This window comes from Perna viridis, chromosome 3 (genome assembly GCF_037379345.1).
Source record: "Perna viridis isolate PV_CMFRI_1.1 ecotype Kerala chromosome 3, ASM3737934v1, whole genome shotgun sequence".
Taxonomy (NCBI): Eukaryota; Metazoa; Mollusca; class Bivalvia; order Mytilida; family Mytilidae; genus Perna; species Perna viridis.
The window spans coordinates 15,441,224-15,459,493 of NC_142447.1; the positions used below are offsets into that span (position 1 = coordinate 15,441,224).

General features: G+C 33.3%; 1 protein-coding gene across 1 annotated transcript; it reads right to left on the bottom strand.

Moving 5' to 3' along the window:
• Nucleotides 1-2,214: 2,214 nt before the first annotated feature.
• Nucleotides 2,215-13,284, bottom strand: LOC148621161 (uncharacterized). Its single transcript, XM_088575248.1, has 3 exons — nucleotides 11,904-13,284; nucleotides 4,640-5,012; nucleotides 2,215-3,945 (listed from the first exon to the last, which is right to left on the bottom strand). The coding sequence occupies exons 1-3, from the start codon at nucleotides 12,060-12,062 to the stop codon at nucleotides 2,816-2,818; spliced, it is 1,662 nt and encodes a 553-aa protein (XP_088431374.1). The 5' UTR covers nucleotides 12,063-13,284; the 3' UTR covers nucleotides 2,215-2,815.
• Between the last annotated feature and the right edge of the window lie 4,986 nt (nucleotides 13,285-18,270).

An 18,270-nucleotide genomic window follows, 5' to 3' on the forward strand; every position in this document is an offset into this window, starting at 1 on the left:
ATGAAATTAAGGATTTGCTTATGCATCAAGCATAATAGATTTACTACGGGTGAGGTAAAAACTGGATACACTGTTAAAAAATGTAGCAATGAAATGCCCTTTTTCGAAGCAGAAATATGTGTAATGACCTTTCGTTCTGTCGCAAAAAAAAACAATAAAAAAGGGGGAAATACTGTGATTTTTGACAATCAATGTCATACACGATTTCTTCGTTAATACCTAATGTACCTTGATGTTCCCTTTGTACCTATAAATATTTATTATATTTTTAGCACCAAAATGGACAAGTAATTAATACCTTCAGGTGATTAATTAATGTGTAATTATGTATACAATATGTAATGACATCAAGTGTACACTTCATGTTTATTAGTATACATGTAAAGGTGAATTTGACGACACGCCAGTTCTGCATATGAAAATGATGTCGGCAATGTTCTTTTAGATTCTACATAATTTATATTTGTCTGAAATATATGTCTGAAATATACAACTGATAAGGGACAAAAATGAAAATATTACCATTCATTTGATTATTTATCTACGTTTTTGGTATCATATAATTTTGTTTATTCATATACTCATATTGCAGCACTTTTAGTTTCCATTCTTTAGCACTTCAGAAACTCTAGTTTCTGAAGATGTCATTATCAGTATTCTCACGTTGTATATTGTTTGTTTTGCATTTGTATTGGTTTTATTTTGTTTTATTATATTTGTTTATTTTTCCTTTGTTTTGGTTAATGACTTTTCCGTTGATATCAACCAGATGACAGTGTTGTTGTAATCCAAAAGAATACCATTTAAAGAAAAAGTCAATCAATAAATATGAATAAATTCTCAGGGTGCAATATAAAATTTAATAAATTTATATATGGTATATATCAACCAGATGACAGTGTTGTTGTAATCCAAAAGAATACCATTTAAAGAAAAAGTCAATCAATAAATATGAATAAATTCTCAGAGTGCAATATAAAATTTAAGAAATTTATATATGGTATATATCAACTTCTACCAGAGATGTTATACATCTGATCGCCAAAGTGAATTTTACAAGAAAATATTTTGAAGGCTGAATAAAAAATCGATAATATATTAATATGATTTTGAATTACATGTATATATACATATATATATGCAAAGAATACAATCTGTGACATCTAGGTAAATTACCTAGTAGCCTAAACGATGACAGATCAAAGCATGACACATCTTGTAGGCTTCTAAATTCAGTGCACAGGTGGTTGGATGTGCCTTGTCGGGAAACAGTTTAGGATCAATTCGTGATGTCATTTCGAACTTTATAAATATAAATTTAGAACTGTAGATTTTTTAAATCAGAATGAATATTCTAATATCCTGAGGGAAACAAAAAAGCTTCGGAACAAGTTCTTAAAGTCAGATAAAAAAGTAATAACTTATTTGGTCGAATCTTTATATATTATAAATTACACAGGTATTATATATGTTACATGCGATTAAAAAAATGTACAGTGTACAGGGCCTTTAGCAAACTACATTCATATTTGAGAATTTGAGTATATTTCATAACCAAAACAGAAAAAAAACCTGATTGACTTAACGACTGAAATTTAAAGGTAAAATATGCAAACTGTTCTGATAAGTGTAAGGACACAATTGAAGTTCAAAGATTTGAAGCCGTCAGTATTGAATATGACGGTGGAAAATTTTATTTGAAATTTACTGGCGACGCTTCGGATATTTGCTACCGTCAAATTTAGATTGACGACGATAAATCTTCAAATACAATATAGTTATATCCATTCTAATGCTACTGCCATATATATTAACTACTTGAAATATCTAAACAACGTCCGTGAATGCGTAAAATAATTGAGAATTGATTCATAATCACTGAGGGAAGACTTTTTAAATTTTTGCCCCTTCTGCTATAACACAGTCATTGCTGTAATTGAGTTTACGATGTTATCCAATGAAATTCGACGTTGCAGTGAAGGTAGCATGCAAGTCTGGGGATATGAACTTTACACACGATGACAAAAATAACAGATTGTATTATATCATTGAATGTCATGATTGTGTTACCACCTTAATTTAGTATTATTGTTCTCCGTGAGTTTTCAGTTATTATATTTATATATATTTATTGCAATGTAAATAAATATCATTTCGTCATATATCCATAAAATAAGAAGTAATACAATGGTGCCAACAAAACATTAATAAAAATATTGCGGGAGATTTTTATTCAGGAAATACTAATTTGTGGAGTATACTTGGCTGAGAGGGAAGTTCTAAAATATGTAAATATTTATTTTTACTTTGGCACAACACTTTTTTTACTTTATACATGTTTCAAATTAAATATGCACATGCTCTCAACGAGTCAGCTTATACATACTAAATCATCCTATGTTTTTAATTCAATTACCAGGTTACAAACCATCTGCTTCAACCGTGGATTTTTAAACTACAGTCTGAAAATTTATCTTAAGTATAATTACTGACGGGAGATTTGCTGCTCATCCTTCCACAGTCATTAATAGGCAATATGTGAAGATACACACTACGAATAAATCAACTGTAGTCTTTTATCGCAAGAGAAGCATAATGTAGATGTTAGAAGCGGCTGGATTGTTCATGTAAGTTACAACAAATACCTTGGACGGATCATGTCGACAGACCACGCCCCTAAACCTACACAATAAGTTGAATGAAATCAGAAATGTAAAGCTAGACTTAAAGTATGTTATCAAAATTATTTCTCGTCTTTTATTGAGGACTGATACAATCCTCATAAACATTTTGTAGAAATCATACCACGATTTCATCATAATCCGTCACACCAACAGTGGTCGGTTGGGCAATTGTCTGGATTTGCATTGCATGTGCTTGAACACCACTGGTCCATAGAAGGATCGCCCCAAACACTAATGGCTTTGCATCTTATTCTCGTCTGGTGATGGTAAAGATTATTCTGTGAATTTGAGTACTGAACCCTATTTTGTTGATATCGTGAATTTTGTTGCGGACATGTACAAGAACACACTGCAGCTGGGCAAACGCCAGTCGGGCAAAGCACGGAACACCATTCGTCAAATGGTCTGTTATTGGTCCACATCGGTAATGCTTTACAAACAGGCCTAGCGTAGCCATCACATTCCCGAATAGCTGTTTCCATGGCAGTGTCCATAGGAAGTGATGCCATATACTTCAAAATTAATGCTGTAATTTCATTCTTTGAGTCAATCATTGATTCGTAAGACATTTGATTTGACATTTGTTGGACTCCTTTTCTTTGAATTGGTTGTTGTCTCTGTTGGGTTGTTGATTTGACCCTTTGCCTTGAAACTGACTGCTGTCTGCGTTGAGCAACTATTTGTCTAGATACCTGTTTCTGTCTACGCTGTGTTGGTTGTTGTGTTCTCTGTCTTGTCGCTAAGTATTGTCTCCTCTTCGATATCTGTGAGTTTTGAGACATTTGAGCATTATTTATATGGTCATTTCTGTGTCGTTTTTGTTTTGACATTTTATTTGTTTCACTTGTTCTGTAACTCGTTGCACTTGGAGTTGGAAAATTATCATTATTAGCCGTAGAACTTTGAGTTGAAAATTGGTCATTATTAGATGTAGAACTCCGAGTGAGAAATTGCTCATCATTTGCTGTAGAACTCGGAGTTGGGTAAAAGTTAGAATATACCCCACTTGGTGGTTCCATTACCGAGGGATCGTAAACTTGTGGTTGAGGTTTTGTTTGTGCTGTTGTTGTTACACTTGGTGTGTGACTGACAACTGTTTTAGGCCCTGTTTTGCTGATGTAGACTCCGGTGTGACCCGGTCTGTTTAATCTTAGAGGTCTGGTTCCGCTAGCAATTGAAACATCAGCACAGTTGATGAAATGTTCCTGTGGTCCACATCCAAAACACTCCCCGCCTTTGCCATCAGGTCCTTTGTTTTGAGCTGTATAAAGAGAGTAACAAAATCGTATGTTTTGATATTACAGCCATGTATGTCATATCAACTACTACGACTGGTTAAATAACAATTGCAGCCATTTAATATATCAATGAAGTCCGATGATATGTTTATATATATAAATTGCTTTACAAACGGTAATTTCGCTGTATTTAATATCTTAATACTGGACTTTTTCCTAATTTATCAAATATGTAAATTACATAATACATTTGTGATTGGCAAGGAATGAATATGGCCTTGTTCTGTTTTGTTTTTTGTTTTATTTCAATTTTGTTTTTGCTTTTGTTTTTAGGTACGCTGATATTATTTAGGTAGGAATTGCATAGACATTAGAATGAAGGAAAAAATATATTTTAATTGAGAAAATTACCAGGTGATCGAATTATGTATCTTAAAACACTGTCTAAACCGAACCCCATAGGAAATCAGAGACTGTTTAAACTAAACATCTAATCAAACACGTTTTATCAGTTTCATTGAATTTTGAACTTAGAATTCTAAACACTCCCAGAATAAAAACAAAACGTTCAGTCATAATAGGTTTGATTTACATAGGTATTACTGTATCATCAAATCAAAAAGCCTCGATTTCACTTAATTAGTAACAAATTAGATTTGCTCGCTTGTTTATATTTGCAAGTATTTTTTTCGTATTACAAACACCCCAATCACTCACCAGCTCTCCACTTCCACTGCAGTACGCACTGTGAGCAAGTCATTCCCGGGGGTAGGGAAAGTTGAAACTCCATAAACATGTTATAATCCTTCGTATCAATAATGTAACGCTTCCCATATCCCAAGATATTCAAAACGTTTCGGTTCAAACATGCCTGAGTCACTGGTTTGTTTGGGTTATCATTTGGACACAATCTGAATTCAAAATATCCTTTATGGTTACTGGTTAACTCGACAGTAACGTTTATAATTTGTCCAGCGGCGTATTGTCGGGCTATTGTTCCAGTTGCATATTTCCCTCCAGCCTCGTTGTTCCTTGGGCTGACCCAGGGGTCACCACATGGTCCACAACGTCCACCGTCTTCCATCATTTTCTGCATAAAAAAGAAAAAAAAATCAATATTTCAATCATCATTCTTATAACGTTCAACGAACAACCAGCATTTTTTATAGTGTGAATGTACTTTATCATAATTTGTCGAAATGGATTTGTGAGTCTTGTGCTTGGTTTTCAAAATATCATCTATGTTTCCACTAGAAATTGCATGTTTCACTTGGAATTTGAATTTGTAGATCAGTGGGTGTCTATTATTGAAATCTGCAAAAATTGCTCAATAGAAATTATACATTACATTGGGCATTTGAATTCGTGGTCTAGGCCACAGAAAACCACATATAACTGATAGCCTACGAAAAAGGCTATTCCACAATATATTATCCTAAGAGTGTAGTACTAAAGATATTATTTGCAGTTCATCTCTTAGTAAATTCAATTTATTGTGACGTTGTACTGATTTTTGCTAAAATGATACTTGTATCCGAAATGTAGATTTGTTGTGAATTTTCCTTATCGTTAGATTAGAATTGAAGGTGCATGCATGCATGTATACATATTTGTGTTTGATATCCATGTACGCTTCTTTAAAATGTTGTGTTTTAAACCATGTCACATTGTGCAAAAACAGACTTGGTAGATTTATACTATGACAACTAATCTTGAATTATAGCGGGTAAAATAGTTAACTTCAGAGGACACAGTTGGTCTTCACTTTATGAACTTGCCCTATGTAGTTAACTTGATATCTGAAAAGGCGATTTATACTTTCTATCAGACATGTTTTCAATGTCAGTCCCTGTAAGAATCAGTCAGTAGGCGAAACATGGTATAAAAAACATCATTTTGATAGTGTAATTTGACTGTTTGCACCATCAGAATCAAGCTTAAGGAAAACAGGCAAGATTTTCAATATTATGCTGGACCATTGAGTTATAATCTCATTGAAATGCAATGAAAATAAACATTTCAAAAGCAGATAACTCCGTCAAAAAACTCATTTTTGTAAGATTCTATTGAAAAATTTCTGAGCGAAGCCAGTGATGCAGAGATCAAATATTTAATGTTTATTTTTCAAATAGAGACAGCGTCCTTGAGTGATATTTTATTGTCAGATCGGTGGGGTTTTGACATGCATGTTTCTATTTTTTTGTCCATTTTGCCTGATTCTTTCATACACTTATACTTAAATACTTTTAAAGAAAGTTCTCCTTGTCAATTGTTTAAGTTAACTTGTTGCAATTCATCAGGCGATGATCATTAGCCAACTCTATCATATGAAGTTAACTGTTTAACTCGCTGTAATTAAAGTAATATACATGTATATATACATCCAAATGTAAACCAAAAGAAAGAATTAAACACATCTTAAACTGGTGAGTGAAATTTGTGACGGGAAATGTCACTTTTCTTTCTCAAATAAAAAAATTCATTTCACGTTAAAATATCATGTAAAGGCTGACAGACCTTAATAAGGTAATTTTTAACCATTCTTTGAAAGTTCATAAAATTACACGCCTTTAATTGGTTCGTACATGTATAATAAAGGTTAAAGAAAGTTTAAATTTTATTGAGAGGGGATGGCCTGCATTCTAAGTTTCTGAATGAAAATGGCCAAATAATAACTTTTTGATTTTCAATGCAGTTAAAGCCATAATCGACTTTGACGTACTTTATGATCGATAAAACGATGATCGACATAATTGTGTAAACGTTCGCAAATATTTTGCCCAGTGATTCTTTAAAAAAAATTAATCGTGAAGTCAAGAGTGACAGACGGACGAAAAGTAGTCCAGCAATATATCCAGGTCCTTAGTTTTTTTTCTCAGATTTAACAATGAAAATAAAGGGTCATAATGAAATTACCGAACTGATTAATTCTACACAACGGTCATTTAGGAAAGTGCAAACTACCGATGGCGTGTATGAAAACAAAAATTTTGAGACATACTATAATTCATTACACACAGGCGCGTAGCTGCCGTTAGGCAAGAAAGCTTTGCACTTAATTTTGCCAATTTTTTTTTAGATAAAATACATCAAGGAGAGGCATAAATGATGCTCTAAAACGCTATCACCGCGGAGCTTCGGGGGGAGGGGGGGGGCTTCGCCCACCTGGACCCCCTTCCAGGGCGCCCTGGACCAGACCCCCAGCCGTAATTTTGCCTACACTTCAATTTGGCCTCAGCTACGCGCCTGACACATTATCACAAAAGAATAACAAGTTGACAAATAACCCCTACCAAAAATATGGCATCAACACCATAACATATAACATTGACATAAAAGAGATTATTATTTTTGGGGTGAGTAGAAGGGAAAATCTTATGCCTGAATATAATAATGGTGATTGAATCCCTTCACCCGGCAAAATTATTACCCCTTGTCATTACTGAATTATATAATAAAATTTCATTTCCCTGTATCAAATGACAATATCAAGGTAAAAACAGGAAAGTTTGAAACAACTACAATGTTCCTGACTTGGTATAGGCATTTGTGAAGGAAATGGCGGGTTAAACCAGATCTCTAATATGAGGTCTACATATCGTCCAACAGTTTACGTCGGTGCAACCCAACCTATAGTACCTGCGCACTATCTCTTTTCTTTCGCTGTCGCTTCGAGACGAAACACTGATTTAAAAACGTTTACGCAATGATTTCACGGCTGAGAGGTTATCTAATTGAAATCAATTATATAAATACACACATTTAACACATACGATTATTTAATCCAACTTCCATATGGTGGGTTAAACGGAACAGCCGTTATTTTGGCTATGCCTAGGGAAATTTTTCACAAAAATTACCGTATTTGCCATATTAAAAAAGAAATAATTTCTTCCGAGGGTAGATTTGTACTCATTTTAACATAGGTTTGGCATTTATATTCTCATTTAACAACTCGCAGTCGCTCGGTGTTAAATAATCGAATATAAATTCCGTACCCATGTTAAAATGAGTACATATCTTCCCTCTCCATTAATTATTTCTTATTTCACAGTAGGAACTACTCGCCCATTTCTGCTACACTAATGCACAGGGACTTGCTCCCACTATCAAATATGCAGCCCCACTAGTATATAACATAGAAGTTATGTATAGTGGGACTGCATATTTAATAGTATGACCAAGCGCCTATGACTAATGCAGAAAGGGGACTTTCCTTTTGAATTTGCCGGAATTGCATTAATACGCGTATCAATGTAGTTCCATCACCAGGTGGCGCTGAAGATTTTAGCTTAATGTCAATAAAAATAAAGAATAATAACTCTAATAAGAATTTTGGCGGAAAATGGGGAGCTAAAATGGTAATGGTTAAAAAATCGAATTAGACAAATTCCGGACACTAGTCAATTTTTCCGCCTAAGGCGAACGAGGTTTTTCTTCGGAGGAGGAGCTCTGATTGTCAGATTTTAAAACGCGCTAAACCTCCCTACTCAAATACGATAAGTTGTTTCCGATTTATTACAATACAGAAGGCAGTATAAATTGCCATTGAGAGGAGAGTTAAACAGCAAATTTGAAATGAAAATGTATGTAAACTTAGAAATTGCCTATTAAATACAAGTATTGCGTCTAATGAAAAACTAATGATGCACTAGCCAGCTTCGGGCTTAAGTTAGTCTCAAGTTAAAGGTAAAAGTAAAAGTGCGATGATGCTCCAGAACGAGCCCTTCACTAAACGGAAGGAAGAAGAAAAGAAGGTAATCAGCCAGTCGAGATTCGAATGGTTTAAACAAATTTTAAAGTGCACGTGTTCATTTGTTTGAAATGCTATATTTCACGTCTACACTTTGAATGATATGAACAAATGGGAAAAAAAAAACGTGAAATGCCATCTGACTCACAATTTAATAAGAGTTTTGTTTTATTCGATTACTTTAAAAGCGTGTCAAAGTGCATTGTATATAAACAATATTATTGAAAGGAGACGAAATGTCGTCAAAACGCGGGTAATAGTGCATTTCCTGGAATATGAAGAATTACTTATCGTTTTTCCTAAGTTTATATATTTTACATTTTCATTTTACATATAATAAATGAATATGAGGCAGGTGTAACCTGTAGGAGGACGAAGTTAAAAATATCGATATTTTTATGCTTTTTACAGTCTATCATTAACTAGGATTCATTTTTGTTCATAATTAAACAAAATTTTAAGATGTGACCTATGTAAATTTTGTTAATTTTCTTAAATATGCAGAGTGTTCTGTGTCACAAGTTAATTTCTTGTCAGATTTAAAAAAAAAAAAGAGCTCTCAGTGCTCCTAAGGTCAAAGGTTAAATTGATATTGATGGCCCCTAAAAAAACCAACCCTATCATCATAAAGCATGAAAAAAATGGAAAATTTTGACCGTTCGGAATACACATTTTTTTTCTATTTACATGGTGTTCATTTCTATTTCTTTTCAGAGAACGCGTTCTTCAATTCAAACGAAACAAGAAAGCAAGTATAAGGCTGAAACCGTGAATCGTCAGTGGATTCACGGGACAAATGATGAAATTAAAGTTGTAAACCGTCCTTTTTGTTATTGCTTGCGTGTTGTTGTTGTTGTTGTTGGTGTTTGTTGTTGTATTTATTGTTGTTGTTGTTGTCGTTGGTTGTTGCTGTTGTTGGTGTTTGTTGTTGTTGTTGGTGTTTGTTGTATTTATTGTTGTTGTTGTAGCTATTGTTGGTTGTTGTTGTTGGTGAAGGTGGTGGTGGCGACAGTAGTGTTGAGGTTGTATTTATATAGCAATAACCAATTAAACGTAAACATATTTTCATCATTTTCTGTACATACATAATGATGGCGAATCGTAGAAGAAGATGTCGTGTCATAACTGCGTTTATTAGATAGCAGTGAACAATCGAATGTTCATTTTATAATTCATTTCGATACTTCACTATACGAATGTCAATCCGCCGATCACAAAAACAAAACATGTTCATTAAATTACATTGTATATAGATAATCTACAGTGTATATATGAATACTGGACGTTCTTCGGCACTCGTGATAATATTTTGGTTATTCACTCTCTCCCAACTAATTATCCTATCATTAAATGTTGTCTATTTTGGTATTTAATATTCCAGCGAATGATATATCATATTTTAGAGACTAGAGATAGTCTTCCCTTGATTTAATGACATAGCTTCCATATGTAATTAACTGGATAATTGACAAAGATAAAAAAAAACCTGTGAAATGAAAGAAAACTTAATGTCCAATCAACTACCTTAGACATTTCATTCAACTAAGAATACACCAACATTTTTATCTGAAGTTAACTGTATTTTTCGCTGTAATGTGAAATAGGTAACGGTGAATAGAATCATTCCAGAGTTACACTCTTTCTTGCCTATAAATCTAAATTAGAAGGAAAGACATGACCCCTCCGTCAGAATAATTGGTTCAATATAATCACAATAAATTAGAACTATCAAACTAATGATAGACATATGATTGACAAAATTGATTTAAACAGTGGTTACCAATTTAAGGCGGGTGATTTGCATAAAACTTTGCTAGATTTCATTTCTTAAAAAAAATGGAAATATTATGTTAATGTGGATCCTGCCTTCAATATATCGATTGATTATTTCTCATCGTGTCAAAGGTTTGAAATATGGAACGTTAATCGGTTGGAATGCTGGAAAAAGAAGACAAAGGTGAACGTGACTATTTATAACCCTGTGGCTGATTTAAAACAAATGGGGGAGGGTCATAGTAATAAAGGTCTTACAAGGTAGCATAATGACAAATACAAGGGTTATAAAAATGGTAAAAGAATTTGGAAATTTTGACTCATTATAATAAAAAAAACTGCTTGCCATGTTGTAGGATTTAAGATCAGGAAGCCATTCTTTTCCAGAAATTATATAGTTGTTTTCATTAAATGGATAGCAGGGGCAGATTCAGGGGAGGGTTACCCCCTTTTTGGAGTATTTTGTTAAATTGTTTTAAAGTTTAATTGGAACTCAAACCTTTTACTAAAACTTATCAAGAAGTTATAGAAATAAATTTAAATTACTTCATTCACTTTTTAATTAAAAAAAATAATAACAGGAAATTTGCATTTCTCGGGACTCTCACTTGAAATTGACATTACTTTTAAATGAAAATTTCATAATATGTTAATGAGAACCGCGAAATAAGTATAAAAAAGCTAAATCAAACATAATTTTTTTAATTTCTATTTTTTTCTCATGATTTAATGACCATGGTAATTTTCGTTTTAATTTACCATTTACCAAGTTGTTGTACAAGTATTTTTCGTGTTAATTTTTGGTACATTCCCTGTTTACTTCATCAAAAAAGTTCAGTAAATGGCAAAATGGGTAAACAAACAGATAATTATGGCTTGACACCGAGTTATGGACATGAGCAATCATTATGTACGGTTGTTTGCTTAATGGCCTACCTATGTCAAAAAGCAAGGTTACATGAAGATAAAAATGTAAATCTTTATGGTATAAAGCAGTTCTAATGTCCGATTGTTTTGTTTTGTTTTTTCTTGTAATTACTTTTGCTTATTTATTCAAAACACATATCTTATTTCAAGTCCCGGCTTCAAGTTTGATTATCATATACAGTTTTTTTATTCATCAATACAAAGTCCAATCCTATATGTGATAGTAACGTTTAAAATAACAGCTTTTTAAGATCATTATTTTAAAAATTAATGCACAAAAATAACTATTTTTTTCTTCTAACTTACGTTTACGGGTAATCGTCTGAATATAGGTGAAATATTCAAGTCAATTTAGCTTGCTTAAACTCATTTTGGTTCAGTTTTTACAACAACATATCAACTATACTCTGAAAGTAACTAATTGAAAAATTAATAAAATTTAACACAAATTAATGGGCTGTCATATTAATTTTCCACAAGCGTAAATTATTGTTTCAAAACTATGAATAATTTGGAAAATAAACTTACCGCAAAGCCGCCACAGTTCAGCTCGTTATCGTTGTAATTTTTTGGTGTTTTAAATCCATATCGCCACATGGAAGATCTCTGGGGTGGTTCTACCATCCTCCCGTGACCCCATACCGTCCCAATATATAACAGAATCTGGAAAAATGCGAATCTATCCATTACTCCGTGTGCGGACGAGCGACATCGAATTTAGTACTTTCTTTTAACCGAGACATGGTCTGTTCAACGATGCGTGACGGTGTCGTTCAAGACAATGATTTTCACATAAATTTGACAAATTAGTACAAATAAATAATAACTATATTTAGACAACAGAGGGACTTCTTATGAAAGCAGGAAGTCGGCAATTATAATGTATCTGCATTTTTATTTTAGTTTTTTTACCTGAAAAGATTGGGCCATCCGGTTATAAAATAAGAGGTGTCTATTTTATTATTGGTTTTAGAATATTTTATTGGTATTTTCTTTCATAATTTAATTTCTTCTAAAACAATATTTAAATGAATATTCTGCTAAGTGAATCGTCGCGACCCACACCCCTGCAATGGAACGCAAAGCGAAACCATAATTGGGACCTTTGGTTTACACTGTTTCCTACGTTATTCTTATTCCAAACCGACAAAGAAACAGAAAAAACAGAATCAGGCTTAAGTGCTCAATCGCAAAATAAAAGAAAAAATTAAAAAAAGAAAGTAAAAAGGGACGAATCCGAAGATTTGCCAATTTAATGCTCTATCGTAACCACAACTTCTTCAACCGAAACAGTGATTGCTTAACTAAGAGAACGCTGAACATTACTAAATATATCAATTGTGTAAAATTAAAAAAAAAAAAGATTATATACATAGATAAAATTTGACATCTTAACATCTTAACAAGAAAAAGAAAAACAACAAAAAAAAAAAAAAAAAAAAAAAGAAACGAACGAAGACAATAAGGACGGAAAAGTAAAAAAGATGGGCATTGATCTGGGTAATTATGTGTAAACACTACAACGATCATGTCGCCGCTAACGAGTGCGTCGTGTACATTTCAATCGGAAGTAATAAATACGTCAACGTAAGCATCAAACATATGTACAGATATATTGCTTCTTTATTAACTTTTCATGGTTATTCATGTATAAATAAACGAAAAATATAGGTAATTATGCACATAATAAAATTTGCTATGATGTCATATTTGTGTAATAGTTTACAGGTACGTCACCAATTTGCGTTGCTGATACATACTAGAAGTATATGGAAAAGGATATTCTATAGCGTAACTAAAATAAACAAATTCATAGCCAAAATAAGTAAACACACTATAAAACCATAAAAAAGTGATAAGAGGAATAAAAGTGAACTTCAATAATTTTTAAATTCGTTTTTTTTCTTAAACCAACTAAAATGCAACTTTTTAAATTGAATATTCTGTAACATTTGTTGAATTAAGTTTCATCAGATTATTATGTTTTAATCAAATAATAAATAAAGAAACTGGTGAATAAATATGAACAGATAGGAACCATACTTATAATGTCTGGTTTCATTAATTCAATTTTGGTAGATGAGGTCCCTAAAGATATGGCCTAGCAAGCAAAGATGAATATAGAAACAGCAATAAAGCTGAAAAGAATATGAGGTTCTTTTGACAGTCAAATCGATATCTAATTGCGATGTATTTTAGTAGGTTAAATTCTCAACAAAACGGGTTTGTTACGTTTGATAAGTTATTTATCATATCAGCATACGTGTAGTGTAAATAGGTTTACTTTTAAATGTCACGCATCGGTTTAAAAGTCATAAAGATGAACGATAGCAACAAAAGAATTATCAAATTGATATTAAATACAGAATTACCACTTATTTTAATACTTCAATACCCGGTATGCTGTACATGTATATGTGTTTCAAGTATTAACCTTTTATCAGCGGTGTTAGAATCAAATACATGAGAAGATCTATATGAAATAGTCCTCAATCAGTTTTATCTTGGGAATTTAAAAAAATGTTTTACATAGAGATTTTTCTGGGACAGCAGTTGCACAGGTATGAAATGACAATTACGGCACAATATCCAACATTCTCATTGATTCTCGTTTACCAACGCAGACTTTCTCACTCAACTACAACGTAAGCCACACTCGAATACTACGATCAACCTAGCTACGTATACCGACGCATACCAGTATTTAGTATACATGGAAAGATCATACATCACCCAAAACGATAGATTTTTTTCGAATGGAGTACCATGCATTGTCGGATCTTAAAAGATATCTTTACAAATGTCATTGCTTCACGACATTGTCGGTTATTAAAAATTGTTCCATCTGTTCTTATTACTAAAACTGTATTTTTCTATTTATAAACACGTGCAATTTGGAATCTATTAATACAAGTCTATATATGGATTCCTAAACTTTACAAGAATCAATACAAACAACGCTACATAGCTGAATCTGCAAAATGACCCTCTTTCAAAACTTTTAATTTCCATACTCTCAGCTGTCAAAGAGTCTCTTCAGTCCTACCACGAAATTTTTTACTCCCATAGTGGTATTGATTTAATGTGGACCCTGAAAAAATTCGAAAGGTCTTCTGAAATCCCTCAATTCAAGATTATTATCAGAATACAATAGTATAAAAACCTATGATTTTTCAACTCTTTAAGATTCTATACCCCATACTCAGTTAAAATTCCGACTCAAAAACATAATATATCGTTGTTACTCCAAATAAGACGGTACACCTGGATACAAATATGTAGTTCTTGGTAGAGATTTCTCATACTTTGTATAGAAAACAATTCCAAATTATCTCCCAAATATATCGAAGAAGATGTTTTTAAAATTCTTGAATTTTTGATCGACAACATATTTTTTTTCAACAAACGGTCGGTATTCCAATGGGAACAAATTGTGCCTTTCTACTTGCTGAACTATTCCTTCATTCTTATGACTCTGACTTTAAAGCTGTTTTGATCCAAAAGAAAGAACGTCGTTTAGGTGGATCCTTTAACCTCATTTTCCGCTATATATACATGACGTATTATTGTTAAACAATCCTAGTTTCGGGGATTAGATACATCGCATCTCTCCCAAAGGATTTGAGGTAGTATACTGCAGACACTGTGCAGCCAGCCTCATATCTGGACCTACACTGAGAGATTTGATGGTAAGGGAAGACTATTGACTGAACTGTACGACAAACGCGATGGTAACTTGTAAATTTTCCTTTCATCTGTGGCAACACCTCTTCAGCACCTGCGTATGGAGTTTTCATATCACAACTCATTCGTTATACCAGAGCTATACATAACTTTTTGTATCGCGCTAGACTTCTTATAGATATAGGCTCCAAGCACAGGGTTATATAGCCTCAAGAATGAAGTCATCATTACAGAAGTTTTATAGTCGTCATCATGAACTCGTGAATCGTTACGGTGTATCCATTTTCTAGTGTTTCTAGAAAAGCAGAGGACGCTTACCCCTACCGGTGCACTTGGTCCATGTTCCCAGTTTTTAGAAGAGTACGAGTTGCTCATTTACTTTCGTTACTTTGTATGTATTATTTTGGTTATTTCATGTTCACTGTTGTGTGTATCTGTCATCCTTGCCTGGTCTTTGTCCCTGGATTACATTTTTTGATTTCCGCTAGAATCTTGGTTTCCTTGAATACTCTTAAAGTATATATGTCTTAACGTATAAAGGACATAGTATTTTTAAGTTAGATTTTAAATGCAGGGAGGACTAAATAAGGTTTGCCACTGATAAATAAACGGATGACTTTCTGCGGACAGTGTTTAATAGTGAATATGCATGCACACCTGCACCACCTGCACGACTTGGTATGATGAAGCCTATATTTACATGTTTTATTTGAATGTCGAGACCCCCAGCAGACTCATTTTGGTTTATTCGACCCGAAGGGTCACGTAATCTATTGCAGTTGTTTGCTACACTTGATAGAAACTTATCAAGTGCCTGCACTCTTGAAAATTGTTTAACTTAAATTGCATTATTAAAATGTAAGTGCATCCCATAATGCACTTTGAATATGATCTATTCGCACTTCCTATCATTTATATAACTATATATTATTTGTAGCACATTCACTCAATGATCTTTCCTTTGCCGAAACTAAGTCAAGGGCAAAATATATATATTTTTTTAACACCAACAGTAGAAATTCTATTATGGTTTTGTAAAATTTGACACTTCAGTCATTGCGGTTTTTTTTAAAGTCATTGTCGCATTTTGGTTGCATGCGAATTTAGCAGTAACCTAACTTTTTTAATATTGTGTATGTAGATAGTCTTTGTTTCGTGTTTTCCCGTTAAGGCCATAATTTTGGACTTTGACGTATAGGTTCACAATATGTCCACCACACTGACAATAAAAAATGCCGGCATTTTGACCACATTTTTAAGGTACATTTTGAATATGATTTTGAACGTTTTCTGCAAATTATGGATAATCTACATATTCGAATCTAGGTGTTAAATATATTTTTGATTAACAAGGATGTACGATGCTTTTGAATCAGGATTTTAACAGAGCATGAGGAATAGTATAAAAAGTTATAAAATAATAGTTGATAGGGAACCCTATATGGAAACACATAGTATTTGCCTTTTATATCCACTTATACTAAGCCATTGGTGACCAATCATAATAAAATAATAAAAAGGAAAACTTCTAAAAGTAATGAAATGTTGGTTCTGCTTTATTAATGAGAGATGGCCGACAGATACAATCTAAGCTTCTGATTGGTCAGTTTTCAAAGATAAACTCCTACTGAACCATAGGTGACAATGGTTTCTAATATTGTTGGTTGATGACCTTCATGCTCTTTAAAATGATCTACTTTTTGAGTGGTCTACGGCCAATCAAAATTGCCTTTGAAACCGTATTTGAAAACACATTTTGACCTTTTCCCTGTCTAAAAATAGGCCAACGTTAACAAAACTTGGCAAAAATAACAAAAGGGGTATTCTAGACTTCTTGTTACTCCCGTAGTGGTATTAATTCAATGTGGATCCTGAAAAATTTGAAAGATCTTTCGGAGACAATCAGTTCAAGACTATTATTAGAATATAATAACATTAAAACGTCTGATTTTTCAACACTGTATACTTCTATTCCCCATACTCAGTTAAAATCCCGACTTAAACACATCGATGTTTTTTTCCAAAAAAGATGGTACACCTTGATACATCTATATAGTTCTTGGTAGAGATTCCTCATACTTTGAAAGAAATAATTCATCTTCCAAATATACAGAGGGAGATGTTTACAAAATGCTAGAATTTATAATCGACAACATATTTGTCCAGTGTGGTGGACGTGTTTTTCAACAAACGGTCGGAACAAATTGTGCTCCTTTACTTGCTGTACTCCTTTACTCTTATAAGGCTGACTTTATGGCTGATTTGATTCGAAAGAAAGAATATCGTTTAGCTGGATCCTTAAATCTCAGTTTCCGCTATATAGATGACGTTTTATCTTTAAACAATCATAATTTCGGGGATTTGATACATTGCATCTGCCCCTAAGAACTTGAGATAAAGATACTACAGACACCGTGAAGTCAGCCTTACATTTGACCTACACTTAGAAATCGATGGTAAAGGAAAACTATTGACCAAACTTTACGAGAAATGTGATGACTTTTCATTCAGAATCGTCAACTTTCCTTTCATCTGTGACAACATCTCTTCAGCACCTGCGTATGGAGTTTTCATATCACAACTCATATGCTATACCAGAGCTTACCGACACAACGCAGACCCTTTATAATGCGCTAGACTTCCAACAAGTAGGCTTCTGGAACAGGGTTATGTTGATACAAGATTGAAGTCATCACTACAGAATTTTTATAGTCGTCATCATGGACTCGTGGATCGTTATAGTGTATCCATCTGCGCCATGAACCAAGGTTATAGCGGTAATCAAAAGAATGTAATCCAGGGACAAAGACCAGACATGGAAATCAGACATACACTATAAAGAACATAAAGTAACTAAAATCATACATACAAAGTAACAAAAGCAAATGAGCAACTCGGACTCCACTAAAAACTGGGAGCATGGACCAGGTGCACCGGTAGGGTAAGTGTCCTCTGCTTTTCTAGAAACACCCGCCGAGTTGCTCATAAAAAGTCAAGTCCGGGGTAGACAAATGAGGAAAGGAAAACCATGACCCGTTGAATAAATCAGTTTTCATGGTGCTGATGGATACACCATAACGATCCACGAGTTCATGATGACGACCATAAAACTTCTGTAGTGATGACTTCAATCTTGTAGCAACATAACCCTGTTCCAGAGGTCTATTTGTTAGAGCTCTAGTGCGATGTTATTTGAAAGTCAAACCGAGAT